We start from the raw sequence: 24427 nt of genomic DNA on the forward strand, positions 1-24427 counted from the left end.
GTCAGTCTCAGCAACTTAGTGAGAACTTGTGTCAAAATAAAAAAAAATAAGAAAAATATAGGGGGCCAGGGATGTGGCTCAGTAGTTAAGTACCCCTAGGTTCAATTCCTGGTACAAGAAAAACAATAAAAATAACAAAACAAAAACAAAAAATGCTTGTGAATTCTTGATCTACTTTGTTTTCACTTATCTAGCTGCCTATCAAACCACCCACAATAGTGATTTAAACAACTATTTTATGAGACATGAAATGACTGTTTCTGGGGCCACACTAAGCACTTACCTTTCAAAGGAATTCTGATTGTGATATTTGTGCATAGTTCCTAGGCTACTATCTTTCATACATTAGAGCTCATTGTCTTTCATTAGATTATTTTGTTGCAATGTATTTTTGTTGCACTATTTAATACATTTATCTAATTTAAATGACATGTCCTGAGTAATGAAAGGCTTTGTGTACAAAGGTTAAAAATAAGTGAATTATCTAGTTTGTGGAGGGTATCTTCTTGGGTTCTTCTGGAGCTGAAAGTCTTATAGGACTCTCTTTACCACCTCACTTACCTTTCTTAGTAGTGGAACACCTGGAAGAACAAACCAGGCAAGATCTCTCCTTGCCTTTGGGGACTGATCTATGCCCAAAGAGCACAGGCTGTATTCTCCTCCAGGTTGTTTTATGGCAGCTTGGGAGGTCCCCACTGCAAGTGAGTACATGGAAAAATATAGGATTTTGCTATGTAGTGTTAGGAAGCACAGAATTATTATCTATCACAAATAATGGTGATATTTTGATTTTGTATCTGCAAACTCTTTGGTCTGTTTTTAGAAACTAATTTTCAACTAGTTAGGAACTTGGTAGAAAAAGGGTGCTATTCACTGAGTTTATGCTCAATTTCCAATGATGTAGTAATAACACTGAATTATCAACACTCATTGAGACCTTGCTATGTACAAGGTCACTGGATTAAATGCTTTTTTGTGCATCATATCTCATTTAATCTAACTATGAAGAAGGAAGGTTAAAGAAATTGCCCAATATAACTCTGGAGTTATGGTAGTTTTGAAAGTTGGCCACCATGAATCCTTCCCTTCCCTGTTTGCACATATCTTGCCTCACATTAAGAAGTGGGGTCTAGCTTTCTGCACCTTGAACCTACCATTTCCTTTCTCTGACAAAACCAAATCCTGCATAATGGAGTCCTGAACTATGAGAGAAAAGTTGGGTGGAGGGTAGAGACAGACAGACCTCTCATGTAGGGGCATTTTAAGTGCCTGAGTGAAGAAGGCTTCTTGGGTCTTACAGACCAGTCAAGCATATGTTTTAGCAAAAACAGCATAACATGTGACCCATTCAATACCCCGTAGAAGAACCACTCAGCCAAACCTTGCCCCAATTTCCAACCACGGAATTTTGAGAAATGATAAATCATTGTTTTGAGCCATTAAGTTTTAGAGTGGGTTGATACAGTGGTGATACCTGAAACAGAAAAGAAACAGAAAGCTGCAGAGAGCTTTTGAAGTGGCAATGGTATCATTCCTAGAGTGTAACAACAATTTTAAAGATCCACAGGTGATCTTTTATTGGTTTATTAAATCATAAAGCCACATTCTATTTGAATATAGTGTGCCTCTATGGTCAAAGTCATGCTTTTAAGTGTCATCTCAAGATATCAGCTCTGTTCCTATTCAAAGAGAGAAAAGCTGTTTGCTGAATAATAAAGACAGTTTCTTTCTGTTCCCTGTGGAGATCTCATCATCACTTTGCCTACTTGATTATCAGGTAGAATGGTTTCCATACCCTGGCTCTGTTCATCTAGGGAACCCTCCCAACTCTTCCCTCTGAACCCTGAAGCTGGTTTATGTAACTCTCCTTGGTGCTCCTTGGATGCTCTGCTCAGATCTTTAGCAGAACACTCATTGCCTGTATTATGTTATTTACGTAAACTCTGTAAGAGCAGAGACCTGGTGTGTTTTGTTTATTGCTGTATTCTAAGCTCCAGAACAGTGACTTTTACCATAAAAAAGCAACTTGGTATATTCTCCTTTAAGACTTTTACTTTTTAAAGACATTCTTGGGGTATCAGGAGTGTGAGAGTGTGTATGTATGTGTGCATGGACTCTGTAGAGTCAGTGCTTCATGAACACTGACTGGCTAAAGGAGGGATAGTGTCTGCTTCCTCCTGGCAAGGTGCTGCTTTTCCATGTGGAGTAACCTTACGCCTTCCATCCACTCTTTCCTTGGCAGAGCAGAAGCTGGAAGCCTGGAAAGTCCTACACTCAGTTTTTGCCAGGTTCCAATGCAATTCTGGTTCTGTCAAAGGGATGCAATGGCATAAGGTTGGAGGGAAGGGAACTCAGACATTCTTCTGCCACTGGATGTGGTGGCCAAGGGGGACTGCAGCAGATGAGTTTTGCAGAGAATGCCAGCTGCCCAGTACCCAGGGGCACCGTGATACTAGTAGCAGCTTATACAGCTTCCTGCCCTCTGGGTGGCAGCATTAGCAATGTGACCTAAATATCTAGAGGTGCCCGACTTTTGTTCCGCCAATCCTTCAATGATTTTTGGAGGCACCTAATTTTACGAAAGATCTAGAATGGTTATTGTTTTACTCTTGAGGTTTAATAGATATGCTTCCATAGACTACATTTCTGGAGGGCAAGAAATGCCTTATTTATGTTTGCATTAACTCACCTCCATGGTATCTGGATATTACTGGAAAATAAAGATCATGATACAAGTAGCAAACATTTGGTACCTACCATGTGCCTAGCACGGTTTGAAATATTTTACAACTATTAGCTGAATCTACTTACTAACCCTGAGAAGCAGATGTTACTATTGTCCTCTTTTCACAAGTCAGGAACCCAAGAACAAAGAGGTTAAACAACTTGCAGAAGAAATAATTCATTAAATAGTGACTGGAGGAATCAAACCCAAGAAGACTGTTCCAAAGTCCATACCTGTGTCTAATACTTTCTCCTATGTAAATGTCTGCTTAAGGACTTAGAAGATACGACCACTAGAATTTTAGAACTCACTTATTTTAATGTCCTAAGCACACTTACCATAAATAGTAACCTGTTAAATTCTCTCTTAGGATTCCATTTTTAAAGCTACTCTCAGGATATCAAGAGGGCTGTATGTATACACATATATATCTATACACATTATTTTGATCTTTTTCTGAATACTTACAAAGACAATGAAAAAATGAGTGACTCAAGGAAATAATTAGGATAATAGGAAAGGTAAGAATAATGGTGAAGAATACTTATAGGTTTCATGTGAACTTCTTGATGCAGGTCTTTCTGTCTCTTGCCTAGGAATCCAAGCAAAAGCCAATGGCTGCTGGTTGCGGTCACAAAATCTATATAAGTCGTTTTCATTGTGACTTCCATCAAAATGGAGCCCACACCTGCTGAGACCCCAAAGGCAAGGGAAAGCGCCTGGGAGGTGCTAAGTCAAGCCAACAAAGGAAATTTAAGTGAGAACAGGCTGACTATCTGGTCATCAATACATGGACAAAAATGCACAACTCTCAGAGATGTGGATGTGGAAATGTGAGTGGGCAGAGAAATGCATAAAGATCAATGTTGGGGGATCTTTCTCTTCAGATGCCTTTATACCCCAGAGGGATATGCACTGGTACAGTAGCACCAGACAGGCAAACCCATCGTTTACTCCTCAGGGGAGAAGCGTCTCCATCTGAAGGCTGCAGTTGAAAGGAAAATCTGAGCACAAAAGCTTGGACCCTTCTCTCCTGCAAGAAAACTTTCCATTCTTCTTTGCTCCTCCACATGTTAAAGTTAAAAGGTCTGACTTTGTCCACAAGTGGTGTGTGTCCCATCCATTGCTGACAGTGTCTGGGAGGTAAGCCTGTGTAATTCTGGGGTTCAATATTGGAAAACTCACTGGTAGAGAGTTAAAACCATATTCTCCTATGCAAGTCCATACCACTTACCTGTAACTCCAAAATCTCTAAAGCTTTGAGAGTATGAAGTTTCTCAAATCTGATAGCAAAACCTGAAGCCACTGAAGTCACTGGTAGCCAAATTTGACCTTAGCTGAAATGAAGTTATTTTCAATCTTTATCAACTTAGAGGTTTGCTGACTGATAGAACAACCAGTTGCCATATATGCATACTTGTTTAAAGTAATTAAAATTAAAATTCAATATTCAGATTCTTAGTCATATCAGTCAATGTGCAACAGCCATGTTACTAATTCCATCATATCAATAAAAGCACTTTCAGAATTATGGAAAGTTATGTACAATACTGACCACAGTGAAGTCATGTTTCCCTACAGACATATTTGATATAGGGTACTAACACAGCCCCCACATTTTAGACAGTCTATGAGAATTTTCCCAGGCTTCACATATAAGGGATTCTGGACCAGCTCCAGTGTTTATCAGGAACAAAAACAATATTTTAGTTTTTCTTCTGTGTTAATAGTTACTCTAAATTAGCTTAGAATAGAGGTGGGGAAAGGAGGGCCCTCAAAACTCCAGTAACAGGAAGAGAATCAAATGGGTTCTTCTCCCCTCCATACGCATGTGCAATTTAGTTTTATCACAATGAAAGATTTTATGTATTTTAAAATCATTGTCCCAGGGAGGTGTAAGTGCTGTCCTGGCAGCAAGGCAGTGGCTAAATGACTGGATACCTTCCAGGGATTAATAAAAATGCCACAGATGGGATTTCCATGTCAGGTGGGAGGTTGGACTAGATGAAGTCCAATGCCCACCCATTTAAGCAAATCTGAGATAATACTAATGCCTCCACACGGGTCTGACTTCAGCATCTTCCATATGGTGAGGACTGGTCAGATGCAGACACACCTTTGGACAGGAATATATCCATTAGAGTTCAGCACATTCTGAAATTTCCTTGAATGCCTCTATGGTGACCTCTCAGAGGGAGCACATGGGGTCTGGCAGTCATGTTCCTTTCATATTCTTATTCATATTCTTAGAGCCTGACAGCCAGAAGATGCTGGGCAGCTGAGAGTCACTATATCTGGCTTGTTCTCTTGTCCATGTGGGTGTAAGATATTTACAGGGTCTGACCAAAGAGCACCAAGATGGTTGTTTTTGAGGGTCCTGCAAGTTCTTCCCTATTTCACCCTGTATATGAATTCAGGAAAGCACCTTGACATAGCCTTAGTTTTCTCATCTGCAGGACAGAAAGAACACCCCTAAGTTCACCATCCTCAGAGGGTTGTTTGAGGATAGAAATCAAAATTAAAATATTGAATGAGTTGTTATACCGGAAATTAATTTTTCCATTCTGAAGACAGGTATCACCTTCCTTATAGATGGGGAAATTCTATATGAGTCTTGTAAAGCAATACCTATTAAAAGCAATAATCTAAGGAAGAGTCTTGCTTGATTCTGAAAGTATTGCTGTGGCTTCAACACAAACTAGCTTTTATTTAGAACATAAATTGGATTTCTGCCTGTATTGGGAAGCATGAGATAATGCCCTTTGTCTTAATTTGACAGTGGAGAAGCTCTTCAGTATTGGCCAAGGATTTAATATTGGATCGTACCAACACACAACCATTTGCTTGCTTGCTAAATTGCTTCCATAAAGATCCTACAGCGAAGTGCTGCCTCTGATGGAGCATTTACAAAGATTTTAAGGTTTTATGTTCACATTATTAAAAATGCTCATCTCTGTCTTTTTTCTTCAATATGCTCCTGCTTGACTATGTGAATAAAATGTTAGATCCTGCACCTATTCAAACTTCCTAGGTAAGCTTCAGATTTCTGGTCTTTTTGGGTAAGTACTGAAGCCGTCCATAAAAAACAGTAACCAAAAGCCATTGGCACCTCCCTTCTGTTTGCTTTCCTAGAATTGGCATATGCTAAAGCTTTAATTTCAGGAAACTAGGAATCAGAAGAACAGTATTGACGAAGTAAGGAAAATGACATTAATTTTGAAAATTCAGTATTAAGCTAACTATAAATCCATTATCATTTAAATCCTAGAAATTACATAGTCGAAGCAAAAAAAAAAAAAAACTACTGGTATTCACACAGAATTTTCACTATTTTAGAAGCAGCTCAAGAGCTTTTTTTTTTTTCTTTTAAGAGCCAGTGATTTGACTGGCTTCACTTTAGCAGATTTAAACACTCCATGAAAACATTTTTTTTAAACTAAGATGGAAAATTTAAGAACAAGCGTTTTCTAACATAATTCTCTCAAACACTTTAAAAAATATTGCTAAAAAAATTTTTTTTAACCCTGAAAACAACTTGCAGATTTCTAAAATCAGGCAGCATGTCTTCATGGCTATTTAATCCATATGTAGGTAAAAATCCTGGAAGACCTATTTGACATAGAATGATTCCTTAAGTGTACCACACCTTCCTAAAAGCCTTAAGTTCTGTGAAAGGAAGTTGTAAACTGACGAAAGGACATCAGAGCCTCCCTCAAAAGTATACAGTTCTAATATCAGTGTTACCAATGCGATTCTTTACCCATTCCTTTGAGTTTACTTGAAACTTCGATTTTCCAGAAAGTTACTTCTTTTGGTCCGCTTTGGATGCTTTTCAAAAACAACAGAGACTCGAGCTTTCAAATGAGGATCCTATCCCACCATAGTTTGAATGTAAACTTTTTTTACTTTGTAAGACACAAGACTTGTGTCTTAAGGGTACAAAACCGTTAACACTCCCCCTCCGCCCTTTTTTTTTTGGTACTAGGGATTGACTGGAGGTGCGCTTTACCACTGAGCTACATCCCCAGCCCTTTGTAGTTTGAGACAAGGTTTCCTGCTTCAGCCTCCTGAGTCGCCTGGGATCACAGGAGTGAACCCCTACGCCCAGCTTCAAAGAGGTTAAATTCTTGAAATCTCTCACACCTGTCTCTATAACTCCTTCCATAGTCAAACTTTCCCCCCTCCTGTAAAAGAGCAATTCCTTCAGTTTTATCTAGCCCCAGTCAAATGCATTCTTTCCCGCCCGCCCCTCCACTGCAACGGAATTTACACTGAAGACTGAGAACTGAAAGGTAGTGATGAGCAAGGATCTGACCACCCCGCGCTAAACCGCTGACTGCGAATGCAATAAATCAACAAGTTTTCAATGAGCGTCTACCAGGTATTAGCCTTGATCAGGAACATGACCGAGAAGGCCAGGTTCCACTCTGAGAAGATCAAGCCCAGGGACCCAAAGGAGGAGATGAGCTCATCCTGAGAACCCAGGTGAAACCGGCGCTGGGCTGAGCGCCAGCCTGCCCCGCGACCCCAGAACGCGAGTCCCCTCCTCCTCCAAGCAAGGGCCTTCCTTTCACAACGGTCTTCTCGGCCCCTCAAGGCATAGCAAGAGGTGAGTTTCCAGGAACCTCTCCTCGGCCAGGACAAGTGGCAAAGGAGGGAGCCCCCCTTTCAGGAACCCGCCGCGGAGCCGAGAACGAGAAGAGCTACTATTTGCATTTGCGATAACCTCGGAGAAGAAACCGCTTAAAAGAATGGGGTACGGGATGTTGGTGGTGGAGGCACCCCCTAATGCCTCGGATGTTTCTTAGCTCCACCCGGGGAAAAGAAAAGGTGTTCTAGGAGAAGACTACAGGCGAACTGATGAGTGAAGGAAGGAAAAAAATTTCGAATTAAATTCCCACGCGCTCAGGGCTGTCACAGCTTTGGCTGGAGGAAGGGAGCTCCGGACGCACCGTGCACCGGGCTGTGCAACCGCACACTCTTTGGCTCCTGCGGTGCGGACCCGCAGACAGACAGCCACAAACCCGACAAGAGTCTCACCTTCAGGGTTGGCGCTGATGAAGACTCGGACGCTGCGGCCCGCGGGCACTAGGTGCGAAGGCAGGGCCGTGAGGTTTCCGGAGAAAGCCGCCCGCCGGAGTGCAGAGTCGCGGGGACAGGGCAGCTTGGTGCCCGCGCCGGCTGGCCACATCGCCCTCTGGGAAGAACGGCCGCCGTCACCTCCTGCTCCTCGGGTTCCTGCCCGCGGCTCTGGGAAGCGGCGGGGTCGATGTCCGCAGGCGGCGAGTCTCAGAGCCGCTCTGAGCCCTAGGCGCTGCCGGCGACTTCCGCGGCGCACACCACCCGCCCGCGGGGAGCGGCCATGTAGAGCCTCGGGCCCCTGTGGTCGCCGCCTTCAGCCCCTCTGGGCGACTGCCTTCTCTCGCTGCCAGGACTCAGCGTAGCAGCCGGCTGGAGCTGGAGGTCAGCGTGGCGGCGGCTACGCGCACAGCGCCAGTTTGCGCCGGGGAGAGCCCGCGGCCATCTCCCCGCCCGCGCCCTCCGTGGGAGGAGGGGGCGCCAGGCGGCGGGGATTGGGCGGGCGAAGAGAACAGATCAAACTTTAGGGAAAGGCGTCCCGAGTTGGTCGGGACCCGCCTTCTGCGCAGCGCAGAAATAACCACAGATTAAAAGGTGGCTGGGGCTTGGGCGCGGTGTCTCGGGGGCTCCCCCGGGGCCGCCAGGGCTGTTGCGAGGACCAACGCTAGTACTGGAGGCTGCCTCCTTGTTGGAGGGCAAGAAATCAATCAGCCAGAGATTCCGGTTATTCCCCCTTCAACTCTCCTAAAGGTCAAACGAACCCTGGGTATTTTCGGGAATCCACGCGTGCGGGCGTTGGTGCGCCTTTGCAGGAGTGCAGGGAACCCAGCCTTAAAGTTTGACGCACCAAATCTCTGGACCTTTTTGGACGTCCTGGAGAGAATCACCGTCCCCCTGTGTCTCCTGGCGCAGGGGCCGCGTTTTGCCGCGGCACTCACTCCCCAGGCTCCTCGGAGCGGGGGATTTTATAGCCAAGCTGCGATGCTCACGTGCTCCTCGCAGCGTGGTCGCGGACCCGTTCTGGGAACGAATCTCCACGGGGAACTCTCCTGAGGCCTCAGTAGCTCCCGGGGGTTCTTCCTGCTCCCACCGCAACACTTTCTGGGGGCTGTTCGGCTCGCGTACCAGCTTTAAGGCCGGTCGGCAGCGAGGATGCTGGAAGTCCCTCACCATCCAGGGCACGCTAGGGCCTGGCGGGCGGTTGCGGGTTCTCGGGAGCTGCCAGCTCCTGCCGCCCCGCACTCGCGCCTGTAAAAGTGCAGGTGGCGGTCGAGTGGGACGAGTGTGCGAGAAATCAGAGTTGGCCTGGAGCCACAGTTTCCTGTGTGCGCTTCAGCGGCTTTCCCAAATCTGAACAACTGGTAGGTCCACTCCACCTGACTGATCCAAGAGGCACTGGACCTTTGGTTGGGGCTGGAGGTGGACGGTGAGGGGTTTGGTCCACGTCCCAAGTGACATGAGATGTACAGGGACCCAGATATAGAAGTGCTCTCCGGACACACTCCAGGAAACCCACTGAAATCCTGCATGAACTAGGAGAGGAAGGAAAATCCTTGTACAATAAAAATGGGATTGTGATGTGCAGGGAGGGAAAAGGGAGTGTTAGGAACCTTAACAATTGGAGTCTGTCCTCGAAATCCTTCATACTGAGCCTTTGGGCAGGAACACCTGTCTTTTAGAGAGGAAGAGCACCTTTTCTAAATCTTCAAGACTGGGGACAGAAGGGTGGTGGGTAGAGGGGGAGAGCAGCTCAGCTGCACGTTTTATCCTCTCCCCTGAGGGCTTCTCTTCTAGGCAGTCCCTGGCATCTTCCAGGCCTGCACTTCCTCTGGTCCCTGCTGGTGGCAGTGAAGTCCTATGTACTGCTGTTTATTTTGTTAGACCACCCCACACCCGACACACGTTCTGGGGTAACCTCATTGGAAGAAATGGGTCTGTAGGTTTTTAAGGCAGTCTCTCCACTCCTGAGAATCTGGGGGCAGGCAGTCATTGTTACTTTGTGAAAATCTGATGCGACCAATGAAGAAACCCCGAACACAGCTATTTATTCAATTGATTCATTTTAGCAAATTATCTTCGTTCCTATTCCAGACTCATTATTCTCAGGTGGAAATGTTTTCCAGCAGGAATGGTATCTAGAGATTCCCTGATGTCCCATAGGTATGGACTGAGAACTCTGAAATGAGTTAGGAATATACAGTGTCTATTACAGTGTCAGATTTTATGAAAATGCAATATCTATTATAGAAGAAAGGCGCTAGGACCACATTATGCTTGATCTTGACATTGTTTATAAAAGATTGATAAAAAGTTGCCACATTATACAGGACCTGCCTGAATTCTTTTTTCTATCCCCCTACTTATTTCTCTTTTCTAAAAATGGGATTAATATTTGTGTCTTCTGACCTTTGTTTCAGATCTCAAAGTGTTGCATTTTCTTCGGATGACTTTGGGATTTTTGGCAGCCACTATAACCTAATTAACTGTTCTAGACAGGAGGAAGTTTAGCATCTGCCAGTGTCACTGCAGACCAAGGCTGCAGAGAAGGGAGGATTTCACATTGTTTTGTCTGTGGGGCTCTACTTTGAAAGATTGTCTGCACAGCCATACTTATAAGGTAGAGGAGGCTGTTGTCTTTGGGGTATCAGGGATGTTTCCAGCTAAGGATGCCTGATCGCCCACCTTTCCCTCACACACAATCTTCCCCCACATTCTTTCACTGTATCTCTAGTTAGGCCCTGATATCCTAAAACTAGAGAGAGTCATTTCTTAACATGCAAATGTCATAAGGGAAGGGATCTACCATGGTAGTAAGACTTTATTATGATTTCCCATAATTTTACAAGGTAAAGAATCAGTTGATTGATGACTCACTAGATAGAAAGGAGAGAGGGAAGCATAATTGTAGAAAGCAGGCCCTGATTTTATATCCTACTTCATTTTTGTGGGCTAAAATGTTACACAAAGAATTTCTCCTTTTCAGCAAATATTGGAAGTGCTATTATGTTTTGTGTGTGAGAAAACCAAGGCTCAAAAAAGTGCAAAGTCACATAACTAATTAGTAGTAGAGCCAGAATCCAGGTATAAATGACCCTGTCCTAGTGCTCTTTGCAATATAATAGCTTCCTTTTCTTAATTTTGCCTGCATCTGGCCCTTGCTGGTATCTTTAGGGACCTGGACAATGGCTGCTCCAGCCCATGTTTACAGATGTGGAAGACTGGTCATCACTTTTGCTTTCTAGATAGAAGAGAAGGACAATGCCTACATGTTCACACAGGACTAGACTCTTCCAAATTCCTCATTTTCCTCTGTCCCTGTTTTTTCATTATGAGATCAAAGGGGCATCCATCCCATCCTAGAGGGGAGCTGGAGGATTGAAAGCATCTAGAAGTGGGAAGACAAATGTGCATGATGAATGGGCCTGGAAATATGCTCCTGCTAAGAACGGCCATTCCCAGTTGGCAGATAATACAGGTAGGGAGCTTGCCCTGTGTGCCAGACACTAAATTCAACTTTTATCGGTATCTCTTTCAGTTCCACTGTAACCAGGGTCTGGGCCCAGCATCTCCTACCTCCCAATCTGATGTCCATTTTTGGACACTTCTGTCTTTTGTAAGTTTTATGTATACATATGTCATCTTTTGTGACAGACGTGCACTTTTGTTCCAGTCTGTGGTGTGCAAATAGACCTCACCTACTTCTCCTCCTGTGACTATTGGCAATTTTTCTTCCAGCTACAAGTGATGTCACACATCCAGTTCCTCGTGCTTATGTGATGGGGATGGTGATCAAAAAGCACCAACCGTGGCCTCTGTGACTGACTCTGACCCAAAAGAAGAAAGACCCGTCGCCCAATCTGTGTTTGTTTGCATGCACCCTCATGTTTGTTTATATCAAATATCCTGGCAAGGAAAATTCTGGATCACTGTTCTGTGTTTGTGCTATTGTGGGTGGGACAGTTTTAAGTAGAGCCCCTAGTATTATGCAGAAAGCAATATTAACACTGTCCCACTCTATCTATCTCAGGGAATGGAGCCAATGAAGCCAGTGATGTGGTGTTTATGTTTCCCAAACTTGAGAAGGAATATCAGGCATAATATTACATTCATGCTCCCAGTGGCTCTCTGATTTGGGTGACAAATATTTGAATCAGCTTTGCTAATGTGAGAAATGAATGATACATGGTCACCCAAGCCAAGAATCCTCTTCTCAAAGTTCCAGCTCGGGGTATGAGCTATACCATCAAGAACCCACTTACTTGTTTACAAAATGGAAATTTTCAGTCTATGTGAGAAATTTGTCAGCATAACAATTTGCCAACAGGGATTGTTGATTCAGAGGTGTCTGCAGCATGATGGAATTCACAGCAGCTCGGTTTTAAATAAAGTTACACCTTTCTGGAAGTGCTATCTGATGTTTTCATGACTCAGAAATTCTAACTTTATATCCACCCCCTTCCAAATCTGTTAATGTATTTTTTGATCAGTCTCCCTCTTACAACTTTCTAAACATGTTGCAATGAGAGCACTATGCATACCACACAATGTAGAAGAAAGTAAAAAGCTTTAAAACAAAAATTTATGGAATATTTCCTATTTCTAAATTAAATATTTTATTTTCAGTTTACAGTAGCCAAGATTTACCCCTCCCCCTTATGACAGTCTGAAACATGTACTTTAAAAATCTCTTTTCTCTCATATTCCATCATCTGATACTTAGTTGGAGAATTGGTTTTTATAAAGCGTTTTTATACTTGTTAGCTCATTTTGATTCTAACCCTGTGGGTAGGTTCTCCATTAACTGTCCCCTCATTTATATGTGAAAAAGCAGCTCAAGAAATTTTAGTGACATGTACAAGTTCACTCAGAAGCCAGAAGAACACCAAAATCAGCTAATAGCAAAAGCATACTTCTGAACATTAAGCCATATGTCAATTATAATATACCACATGGCCACCAGTGTAGAACAAGATATATTTGACCACATTGATAAAAATCATTTGCATGTCTCTCTAACATTTATACTGGTGGTTAAGCAAATCAAGTAATATATGGTATAAAACATTCTACTTGGATGGCAATGTTAGCTACATCTATTTCCTGATCTTCTATAATTTGGTTGAACAGAACCTAGATTCCACAGCTTTTAATGCCACAAACAATTCAATTCTATAGATCAGTATGTTAGTTAGTTTTCCATTATTGTAACAAATACCTGAGATAATCAGAAAGAGAAAAGGTTTATTGTGGCCCCCAAATTTTGGCGGTTTCAGTTCATGATCACTGGGCCCTACTCATGGGGACAAGACAGCAATCGTGGTGGGTATCAGATGGTGGAACAAAGGTGTTCACCTCACGGCCAGGATACGAAAGAGGGAAAGAGAAGACCAACAGTTCCCTTCAAGGACATGTCCCCAGTAAACTTTAAACTTCCCACTAGGCCGCATCTTTTAAAGTTTCCAGCATCTCGCAATAGAGCCAATTTGGGGACCTACCCTTTAACACATGAACCTTTGGGGATATTCAGGGATCATACTTACAGCAGTTGTTCACACTCAAAGTTTGAGACCCACTATCTTTATTCAGGGAGATTCCAAACCAATTGAGACCTGAGGCCATTACACACAGGTCTTTAGGGGACACTCAAGATTTGAATAGTAGTAATGAGTGCAAGAGACTCGGAGAATTTAAATGACTTTTCTGAATTCAGATAGCTGATACATGGCAAAACTAGAACCTGAATCAGATTTCTCTCTCCATTATACTAGGTGGAGTCTTTCCACCATGTGATACCACATCTACAGACATGAATAGGATATGGTCCCTTTACAGAAATTCATATTGACATGTCCCAAACATCTTAAATACAGTACCCAAATCCTTTGTCGTATGTTTGTTTTCTCATTGTCTAGATGCTTGTATGTACTTTAGAATAGTGTTAAGCTTGAACATATGTTGAATTTACTCTTAATTCCAAAGTACATTAGTGGGAAAAAGTGTTTTTCTTGGATATTTTCCCTATGAAATGGAATATAGTTTATAGTTCCAAAAGTATCTTTAAATATGATTCTATAAATTCTATATTCTGAAAAAACTTCTTTGACTTTCCCATTTTCTGTTGTCTCCCCACTGTTAGAGTTTTGTTTTGGATTTTTCATTTAATAGGATTTATTTCTTTATAGAATAATGACCCATCTGCCATTGTAGTCCTTTAGCCTGAATTAGTTTTAGAGTTGTACTATGCGTCTTCCTGGATTGCCCTTCATAGATGTAAATTATCTGTTAGACTAAATTTAGAAAGCCATGTACAGAAGTTGATGGGTAATTTACATTCAGTTCAAAGAAGAGAATAGACAGCCAATTATGGTTGATTTGAAGTGTTGAGAAACATTTATAAATCAAATAATTCAAAATAGGTTTTACATTCTCAACTCCTGTCATTTCTTTGTACGGGAAGATCATTTTACAGTCATTTGGAGTAAACTTAAAATTGGGAGACTTTTTTCCCCCTCAAATAACTACAGCATAGTTGTTGAATTATAAAAATGTTATTTAATGTGACTTTTAAATAAATGTTTTAATGTATGCTTTTATTATAAAATATAGTTGTGTGGAACATTTTTAAATACACTCAATATAGATACTTCTGTATAAATCAAGATTTTTTTAAGTGGTAAGTAACTAAAATGAACATGGGAATTCTTTTAAGAATATAGGAGTTTATAACAAACATAGGAGCAGAAATGGAACTGAATTTCAAGAAAAACTGGAACCAGGAATTGGAACTGTCCATGGGGAAAAGGGCCCCTTGATTATCTTGCTGCCTCATCTCTGACTTCTCCCCCTTAGCACCATGAATCAATCTCTCTCTCTCTCTCTCTCTCTCTCTCTCTCTCTCTCTCTCTCTCTCTCTCTCTCTCAAGTCTGTGTCTCTGTGTGCTCACACACACAGTTTTCTTTGATTTTTAATACTGAAAATGGAATAGGGCCAACCCATAGCTCAGACCACAAGGAAAGACTGGTCAACTTTTTTTTTGAAATCTTTACTAGGAGTTAGCGAGCAGTAAAGCAATTGAATAAACCCATTTGTTTCTGTGATGAGTGGAGAGTTGCCTGTGGATCTTTCTACTATTCTAGGAAGGCACCACACCCAAACACAAATATGAAAGTCAAACCATAGTCATTAGTTCTAGGAAGTAGTAGTAAATTATATAGAGCCCCTTCCCTGCCTGTGTCAAAAAATAATTGCTGTGCATTTCATGTTACAAGGACATCATAATGTTTGTTCTTCCAAACTGACATTTCCTTGGAAAGACTTGTGTAATTTTTTTCTTTTCACTTAAATAAGTGCTTGTTTCAAAGTGATTTAAACATGACTTTCTAGGTTATAAGATACTCAGGGGAGTAAAACTAAATAGGCAGTAGTAATTTAAAACAGAGTTTTGCCACTTTCTCGAAATAATTTGTTAATAAGGATAAGACAATAAAATTTACTGAACATAATTCAATGCATGACTAGACTAGACTATCCTTTGAAATCAAGTGCTTCATATATATATATATATATATATATAGTATATGTATAATACACATATAGTATATAATGTCATATCTGTGAAACAGATTGAAAAATAAGGAATCACCAGTCTATCCCATACAGGGTTCTTAGTGAAAACAACAGAATTGTTGCTGATTAACTTAACTGTGCAAACTTAACTATAAAATTATTGGCTAATAAGAGCATTACTGGGAGAGCAGGAGACCCCCCCTTGGAAAGTGGGAGAGGACCAGAAAGGGTTAGCTTATTGGAGCCAACAGAAGAGCATCACAGGAGCATGTTTTCAGGACAGCCTTCATGCTGTGCTGTTGCTAAGTTCTGAGCGCTGTACGTGCCTCTGTCTCCACCAGCACCCCTTGCTGAGTACCACCACAGGCATGTTGCCACCAGGCACTAGATGTTGCCATCACTATGGCCTCACACAGTTCTCCACTCTGGCTCCTGAGGCCTGAGAACCTGGGACAGTGAATATCTGCCTTGCATCAAGCTGTGTCGAATTCTCCAGACAGTAGAAAGAGTTTCAGAGTTGGAACTGTCAATAGCCTCCACACCTGCCCCAGAAAAGGCACAGTACACTCCCTCCACCCCCCACTCTCATATGATCCAGAATATTTTGATACCATAAACAAAGGATGCAGTGAATGTGGTTATTTATTTATTTATTTTTGTATTCCTGGTAATAAGGTTAGAATGATGATCCATCACCTGTCCAAAAGTTCTGAGGCCTAGAAAACTCACCTCTGCTGGATCACAACCAAGATTAAGAATGTGAGCTAAAAAGGATCCTATGAGCAGTCAGAATATATATTGATGTTCACGCAATGATGCTCACTCCTTTGCCTCAGGAGAGATCCCTAGTGGCCCTGCATCAGACTCTCTTCACAATTGCTGGGTTTTCCTGACTGACAAAACCACAACAGATCAGAGACACTGAATTAGAAAGGAAGGGCTTTTATTAACAAGTACACTGCTGGGAATGAGAAACGACTGGTCACAACAAAGGGTCAAGAAGTGTGACAGCAGAAGTTACATGCATTCACATACACAGCACCGAATGATCTAAGGAACACTTAATTTGGGGACAGTAGTACTCTGTATATCTCTAAATGGGAAAGGTCAGAATGGATAGGTCTTGAAATGGAAACATAAACTTCAGTATACTGCAAGTATTTGAGGGCAGTATTCAGCAGCAAACAACCTAGAGAGTTGACACAGAGGCACAAATGCTAATTGACACCCAGTAATAAATACCCAGTAAGGAGGTGGAAATCAACAGCAAATATGGTAGGCAGAGATTCAGCTGGAATCCTTTTTACAAGCAGAACATGAGAAGGCATTTTTTATCTATGCGCCTGCAGTAGTGACGCTAAGTAGTGGTAGTAGTAGTAATATAGTGAACATTTACTGATAATTTTCATTGTGCAGGATATGATTCTATGCACTTTAGAGACATTAATTTATTTAATTCCAAACAGTCATCCAATGGAGGAAGGTACTCTTATTATCCCTGTTCTAAAGGTGATATCAAGGTGCTTTGCCTAGCTCCTACAGGTAGGGTGTGGTGAGTTGGGATTTTAATGCAGGTAGTTTGGCTATAGAATCTGGGTTCAATCATTGTGATTTACTCCATTTCTATATGCTAGGCAACATACTAGTATAATCACCCAGGCAAAAAAGAAGAGCTCAAGACAAGGATACTACAAGGAAACTCATGTTGCAATATTTGTCTTACAGAGAAGGTAACTAAATATTATGAAGGTTTAATTTGTGTCACATTCATTATCTTACTTGACTTTCCATATGCTGAAGCAAATTATTGCTCATTTTACAAATGAACAATCTGTAGCTTAAGTTAAATGATATGTCCATTCTCACAGAGCTTGTAAATGACGAAGCAGATTCTGTGCTCTATTACAGGACTGACATTGTCCCTGAACAGTGCAAGTGCCAGTTACAAGAATGAGTGATTAGAAGCCCTGTTCATTCCCATATTAGTCTTTTCATTTATTTGTTTTTTATTCATCCAACATTTGTTAAACTATTCTATGCTCCCAGCACTCGTAGCACAAACCTATTTCCTAAGAAGTTCAACTGAAGATTCCAAAAAGATGGTGCCTGTGTGGAGCAAAACTCCAAAGAAATGTTCATCAATCATTTTAGAGGTGTTCTTTAACAAAAGTAAAACAGATAAGACAAATATACAACTCAAAAGCACATTTGTTGACATTCCAGAAAAAAAGGGTAACATGGAAGTATGGAATCACAATGACGGACAATGAAAGGACAGGAGCAGGGGTTCTACTGGTAAAGCCTGCCATTGCAGGATGTAGGTTATGGAGAAGTGCTGAAAAATGTGGTCCTAGCCTAGTAAATCTTTCCTCCTAAGCCTCAGTGTCCTGTGTTAATCAACTTTACCAAACCACTGCTACCAAATTCCTGACTAGAATAATTTAGAGGAGGAAAAGTTAATTTAGACTAATGGTTTCAGAGGTTTAGTCCATGGTCAGCTGACTTCACTGTTCTGGGCCTGAGGTAAGGCACAACATCATGGCAGAAGGATGTGGCAGAGGAAAGCTGTTTAGCTCATGGTGACTGGAAAGGGGACAGAGAGAGAGGAGGGGAGAGGAGAGCAGAAGAAGGAAGGGGAGGGGAAGAGAGAAGAGAAAGAAGACAGGAGAGGAGGGGAGAGGAGGGAAGAGAAGAGAAGAGAAGAGAAGAGAAGAGAAGAGAAGAGAAGAGAAGAGCCAGGAACAAGATATAATCCCCAGTGATATATTTCCTCCAGCTACACCCCACCAAATCCTTCAAATGGATTAATCCACTGATTAGGTTACAGCTCCCATAATCTAACCATTCCATCTCTTGGACATTCCTGCATTGCCACTTAAGTCTTTCAGGGACATCTTTATATCTGAATCATAACAATCCCTCCTCAATAAAATGGACTTAAGATACCTGCTTTGTGTTTATGAATGGTTAACATGTTAGCATGAATAAAGGAGCTAGCATAGTGCCTTTAGTGAGGGTATACAGTGAGGGTAAATATTATAAGACAAGGACAGCTAGACTCACAGTTATTTGTGTCAAAGGGGACCATAGTAGCGACACTATGTCAGGTTTTGAAATCTTTGTCATTCTGGTAATCTCATTTATATTCTATTATGGTTTAGATATGAGGTGTCCTCCAAGAGCTCATGTATAAGGCAAAGCAAGAAAGTTTAGAGGTGAAATGATTGGGTTATAAGAGCTTTAACTTAATCAGTGCATTAACCCACTGATTAACTGGATGGTAACTGTGGGCAGTTGGGGGGTTGACTGGAGGAGGTGGGTCACTTCGAGGTGTGCCTTTAGGATTCTGTCCTTGGTGAGTGGAGCTCTCTCTGCTCTAATTGCCATGACCTTTAAGCTACTTTCATCCACCACTCTTCTACCATGTTCTGACTCACCTTGGGCCTAGAGCTATGGAGTTGGCTACCAGTGAACTGAGCTCTCTGAAACCACCAGTGCTAAATAAACTTTTCTTCCTCAAAAATTTTCCTCATCAGGTCTTTAGGTCACAGTTGACACAAAAAGTTGAATAAAATATAACCCTAGAATCTAATAATGAAATTAAATAAACCAATCAATAACAATTCACGGACTTTTGACACTTTGAGTCTTGTAATCTTGTATGGTTCTGTGTAGTCAGTTTAGCCAAGACCAAAATTATTTAGGTAAGGAATAAATTAGAGCAATGTGAACAGGTTGGGAGAAGCAAACTGAGACCCTGGAACTGCGGTGAAGAGGAAAAGGAGATCACAGAATTCTGAAGACCATCTTAAAGTTTAAAAGAGGAGAAACTATGCTCTCCAAGATGAAAATGGATCCAGGAACAAAGCTCACCATTAGATTTGTGCCCAGTCACTAATATATGTTCAGGCTTGGAGCTGGGGGCTGTGGAAGGCTGGACAGGTGGAGTGAAGGTACTTTTGAGACTCTATGTGAACACTGGAGAGGGCCAGGAGCAGCCAGCACTGTTTCTCAGCTCTGGTATTTGCTATCTTCTCTCTAGGCTTTTGTAGCAATACTCCTCAAATTAGTTTACAGATTTAATGCAATCTCCATTGAAGTTGTGGCTGGAATTTTTAAAATAGAAATTAACCAGATTACCTTAAAATTCATTTTAAAGTGCAAAAACTTTGGACATAACTTTCCTATGCTCATATATGAATATACCATCAATGAAACTCACATCATGTACAACCACAAGAATGGGATCATAATTAGAGTAAGTTATACTCCTTGTGTGTATATACTATCTCAAAATAGACTCTACTGTCATGTATATCTAAAAAGAACAAATAAAAAATGCAAAAACGTAGGATGACCGAACTAACCCTCAATAAAGAATGACATTGTTGGATGACTTACACTATCAGATTTCAAAACCTCACACAAATCCACAGTATTGAATACAGTGCAGAATGGGCATAAGGATAGATGTGCATGGAATAAAAAAATCCAGAAATAAACCCTTATTTTTATAGTCAATTTTTTTGAAGAAGTTGCCAAGATAATTCAATGGTAAAAAGAATATTTTTGATGAATGTTTGAGCAAACCCCAAAAGGATAAATTTGAACCTCTACCTTGTGTCATACATAAAAATGTACTGTAAATGGATCAGAGCTCTAAATGTTAATGAAACTAAGGGAAGGGAGAGGGAGGGGAGTAGGAAGACAGTAGAATTAATCAGACATAATTTTCCTAGCCTTGTATTTGAATACACAGCCAGGGTAACTCTATATCGGGTACAACCATGAGAGTGGATCCCAAATAGAATAAAGTATACTCTATGTATGTATAATTTGTCAAAATGCATTTTACTGTCATGTATAACTAAAAAGAAAAAATTAAAAGATAAAACAATATTAATTTTAGAAGAACCTCATTGTCAATACCAGTATATATTTAGGCTATTAAAGAAACAATGTTCTAATCACAATATTATCTTTTTACTAAAGTGTTGTGATAAAATAAACACAACAACTAATACTATAGAATTCAAGAAGCCATAGGAATAAGACTTAGTGTCCTCGGATTAGTCTATGATTTCTTAGCTTTAACCTTCAAAGTATAAGTAATAAAAGAACTAAAATAATGAATTCACCAAAATTGAAGACTTTTGTCTTGTCAACATGTTATCAGGAAAGTACAAAGACAACATAGAGTATAGGGAAAAGCATTTGCATATTATGTATCTGATAAAAGGGGCTTTTATTTAGAATATATAATGAACTCTTTCAATTCAATAAGGAGACAAATAACCCAATTATAACATGATCAAAGAATTTGAATAGACATTTCTCAAAAAGGATTTGCAAATGGTGAGTAAGTACATGAAAGGGTACTCAGTATCATTACTCATTAGGGAAATGCAAATCAAAACCACAGTGAGATACACTTGTACACCTGCTTGAATGGCTATAATAAAAAGCCACAGTAATGATTGTTAACAATTATTGGTGAGCATGTGAAGAAATTGGCACCTTCCTGTATTGTTATATTTATACATTGGAAATGTAAAATGTTGTAGTCACTTTGGAAAATAGTTTAGCAGTTCCTTAAATTGTTAAACCAGGTGCTATCTGACCCAACAATTTTATTCCTAAAATTCCAAAACAGGAAATAAATATCCTCACAATAGTTGTACACAGATATTTGTGACAATATTATTCATAAATGCCCCCAAATGAAAACTACCTAATGTCCATGAAATGATGAATGGATAAACAAAATATAGTATATTCAATGTATTACTGCAGTGTAATAACATTCAGCAAAAAAGTAATATATTATGGAGAGATGTTACAACATGGTTAATCTCATAAACATTATCTTTTGTGATGGAAACCACTCCCAAAAGGCCACATATTGAGGAAGTCAATTTATGTGAAATGTCTAGAGCAGATAAATTTACAGAGACAGAAAGTATCAGTGATTGCCTAGGGCTGAGAGGGTCAGAGAGAAATAGGGAGAGACTGTTGATGGGTATAAGTGCTCTTGTTGATGAAATCTATTAAATGATGTTTTCTGATGAATATGTTCTAAAATTAGGTAATGGTAATGGTTACATAACTTTGCAACATGCCAAAACCATTGAACTGTACTCTTTAAACAGGAACTTTTTTTTCATCACCAATGCAGATATCAATTTATTTATTTTTTTATTGTAAACAAATGGGGTACAACTTGTTTCTCTGGTTGTGCATGCAGTAGAGGCATACCATTTGTGTAATCATACATTCACATAGGGTAATGGTGTTTGATTCATTCTGTTATTTTCCCTCCCACCACCCTTCCCACCCCTCTTTTCCCTCTATACAGTCCCTCCTTCCTTCATTCTTGCCTCCCTCCCTAACCCTAACTCTAACCCTAACACTAACCCTAACACTAACCCCTCCCACCCCCCATTATGTATCATCATCCATTTATCAGCGAGATCATTCGTCCTTTAGTTTTTTGAGATTGGCTTATCTCACTTAGCATGATATTCTCCAATTTCATCCATTTGTCTGAAAATGCCATAATTTTATTATTCTTTATGACTGGTACTGCTTAAGGGAAGCATAAGCAGGAACATTTTATGCGTTATTTATTTATTCTTCATTTGAGAACTTAATAAAGGTGTTAAAACCACAGTGCTTTAATCTGGGACAAGTTTATTAAGTTCATTTCTCACTCATGCTTTGTACTGAGTGAAGGCTGGGAGAGGGCTAAGCTCAGAGTGGGTACTCAACCCCGGGTGATGGGAGGTCTACTTCATCACGGACGTCTATGGTCACTAAGAGAGGACAAAACGAACATGGAGGATTGCTTATTGGTCCTTCACATTCCCACGTGGCAGCAATGCACTTCTCTTTGACTCAGGTTTCCTTGACCCAAAGAGGTCACGGGGTCACTCCAACTTCACACACATGGGAATGGTTTCGATCCCACCATCCACCTGAGAGAAGAGAAGAATGGAAATATTTGTGGCGTGTTCTAATAAATACCACAATGTCCTATCTTCTTTCCTAGATTTTAACTTCTGAGAGCGGTGACTCCATAGTTCTTCCCTGCCACAGCAAAACAAGTTTCCTGAAATTATTTTCTCTTTTCCTTTATTCTCTCATTCTGAATAAGATGGAGGTTTTGACATGAGTAAAATCTTAAAAGGAAATAAGCGTACACACTAGCTTAGAACAGTGCTTTCCCCGCAGTAAATGTTTCATGATCGGGAGGTAGTTGAATGAACGAATGAGAAACGACTGAGCAACAGGGAGGAGGAGTGACGGATTGAGAGCCCAGTGTGTGGATCCAGGCTGATATTTCAAGAGTTCAAAGAAAGAGGCAATCAAGGTGAGCTGAAGTGGCAGTGGCACCGTAGTGGGTGTCCCCAACCTGTGTCTCTTGTGTCTGTACAGATGGATCACTAAGAACTGCTGCAGTGACCCAGATGGATGGTATTATCTGTGTCACCGTTTGTTTTCTTCCCAGATATGACTTGGGCAGAGTCCTGCAAGCTTAATGAGGACAGAAAAGAATAGGATCTGGAATCACTTAACCTTTCTGAATCTCCATTTGCAAATCGAGATTGTAAAATGTAACTGTATAACACCTTGAAGCCCCGGTGATAAAAGATGCTATTAGTATTGTGTGCAGAATCTATTAGCAGAATGGTACTCCACCATGTGGGACTGCTGAATGTATCAGAGCTGTAACAGTCAGTCTGGAGGTAAATCCCATTTTTTGCTGAATTCACAGAAATTTGCAGAGATGCTTTAACAAAGATTCCTTTCTCTGTAACAACTCATTACATAGTACAGTTATACATACCCTGGAGTCACTTTACATTATGAAGAGGTTGTTAAATTAAAGGGAGGACTGAGATTGCTTTCAGAGCATAGCTAACTCTTTAATTATATGTGACTCTCAAGCAAGAGAGTCTACTTCTGTATTAGCTGGCAGAAATCAAAATCTTCATTTCCTTCATATTTTTATTAGATATATACTTTAGCTAGTTTCAGTTCTTCAGGAAAGTACTTTTTCCCTCAAGAAACCTTTTTATGTATCCATCAGCAGTAGTGGTTATTACAGCAATCAAATTAACCAGATAGTGGCCACACCTGGTTTGCAGACAACTGTAAACAGAGAGAACAGTTACCCAATTCTCAGAAAATATTTCTCATTTAAAAAAAATCTCATTAATTTTTTTCAGTTAAAACTATTCACCAGAAAGGAACAGTAAGAATTCAGATAAGAAGTCAGGGAAAAAAAAAAAAAAAAGCTGCTTACCATTAGTACATGTAAATCTTAAGTTATTTTAAAATGAGAAAGCCATAAGATATGGGAGCAGATTTCATTTTTGAAAACTGCACTTATGATTCTAGAAAAAATTTGAGATTAAGAATCATTTGGAAACAGGAATAGTGAACTAACTATAAACTACAATTTATATACTTCATCTTACAAGTTATGGCTTTTGCAAAAATACATTATGTCAACTAAGAGTGAAAAGAAAAATCATTCTCTTCTTATAAACATTTATTTTTGCTTTTAATTTATTGAACTCACACAGTGATGGACTTGGAGGAGGTGCTTCACAAGGGCTCCTAGAGTGAATAACCCACACCCTTCCAAACGATCCTTGGTTATATGCAAATGGCAGATAGGGGCCATTGAATCTAACAAAGATACATGTACCTGCAGGATCACAGAGAAAGCCATACGTGGAGCAGAATATTTTTAGTACTTCTCTAAGGGAACCATACCTACTGCTAATTCAGAAAAAAGGAAAGAACTCACAGTCTAGAGTTGCAAAGATAGTAATAAATGATACCCAGAAATTTCCATAAAGGACTTCCCATGTATACTGATGTGTGCTTAAAAACTTCTCTCTTCCCTATTTGTTTGTTTCATCAGAGAAAAATGGCAAAACCATTCCTGGGACAGTGTGCACCAAGTAGACATACACAGTTTACTCTAGCAGGAATTCATTGAGCACCTACTACGTCTTTGCACAATAAGGTACATACATGCTGTCACA

The 24427-nt window shown here is 40.6% G+C and overlaps 1 protein-coding gene across 1 annotated transcript in view; it reads right to left on the reverse strand.

Moving 5' to 3' along the window:
* Nwd2 (NACHT and WD repeat domain containing 2) overlaps window positions 1–8251 on the reverse strand; it is a 165473-nt gene extending 157222 nt beyond the window's left edge. Inside the window, exon 1 of the mRNA XM_047567318.1 lies at window positions 7766–8251. Within this exon, the coding sequence (XP_047423274.1) occupies window positions 7766–7916 (151 nt within the window). The 5' untranslated portion in view covers window positions 7917–8251. The remainder of the gene's footprint in view (window positions 1–7765) is intronic.
* Between the last annotated feature and the right edge of the window lie 16176 nt (window positions 8252–24427).

This window comes from Sciurus carolinensis, chromosome 10, assembly GCF_902686445.1.
Source record: "Sciurus carolinensis chromosome 10, mSciCar1.2, whole genome shotgun sequence".
In the NCBI taxonomy this organism is placed as follows: Eukaryota; Metazoa; Chordata; class Mammalia; order Rodentia; family Sciuridae; genus Sciurus; species Sciurus carolinensis.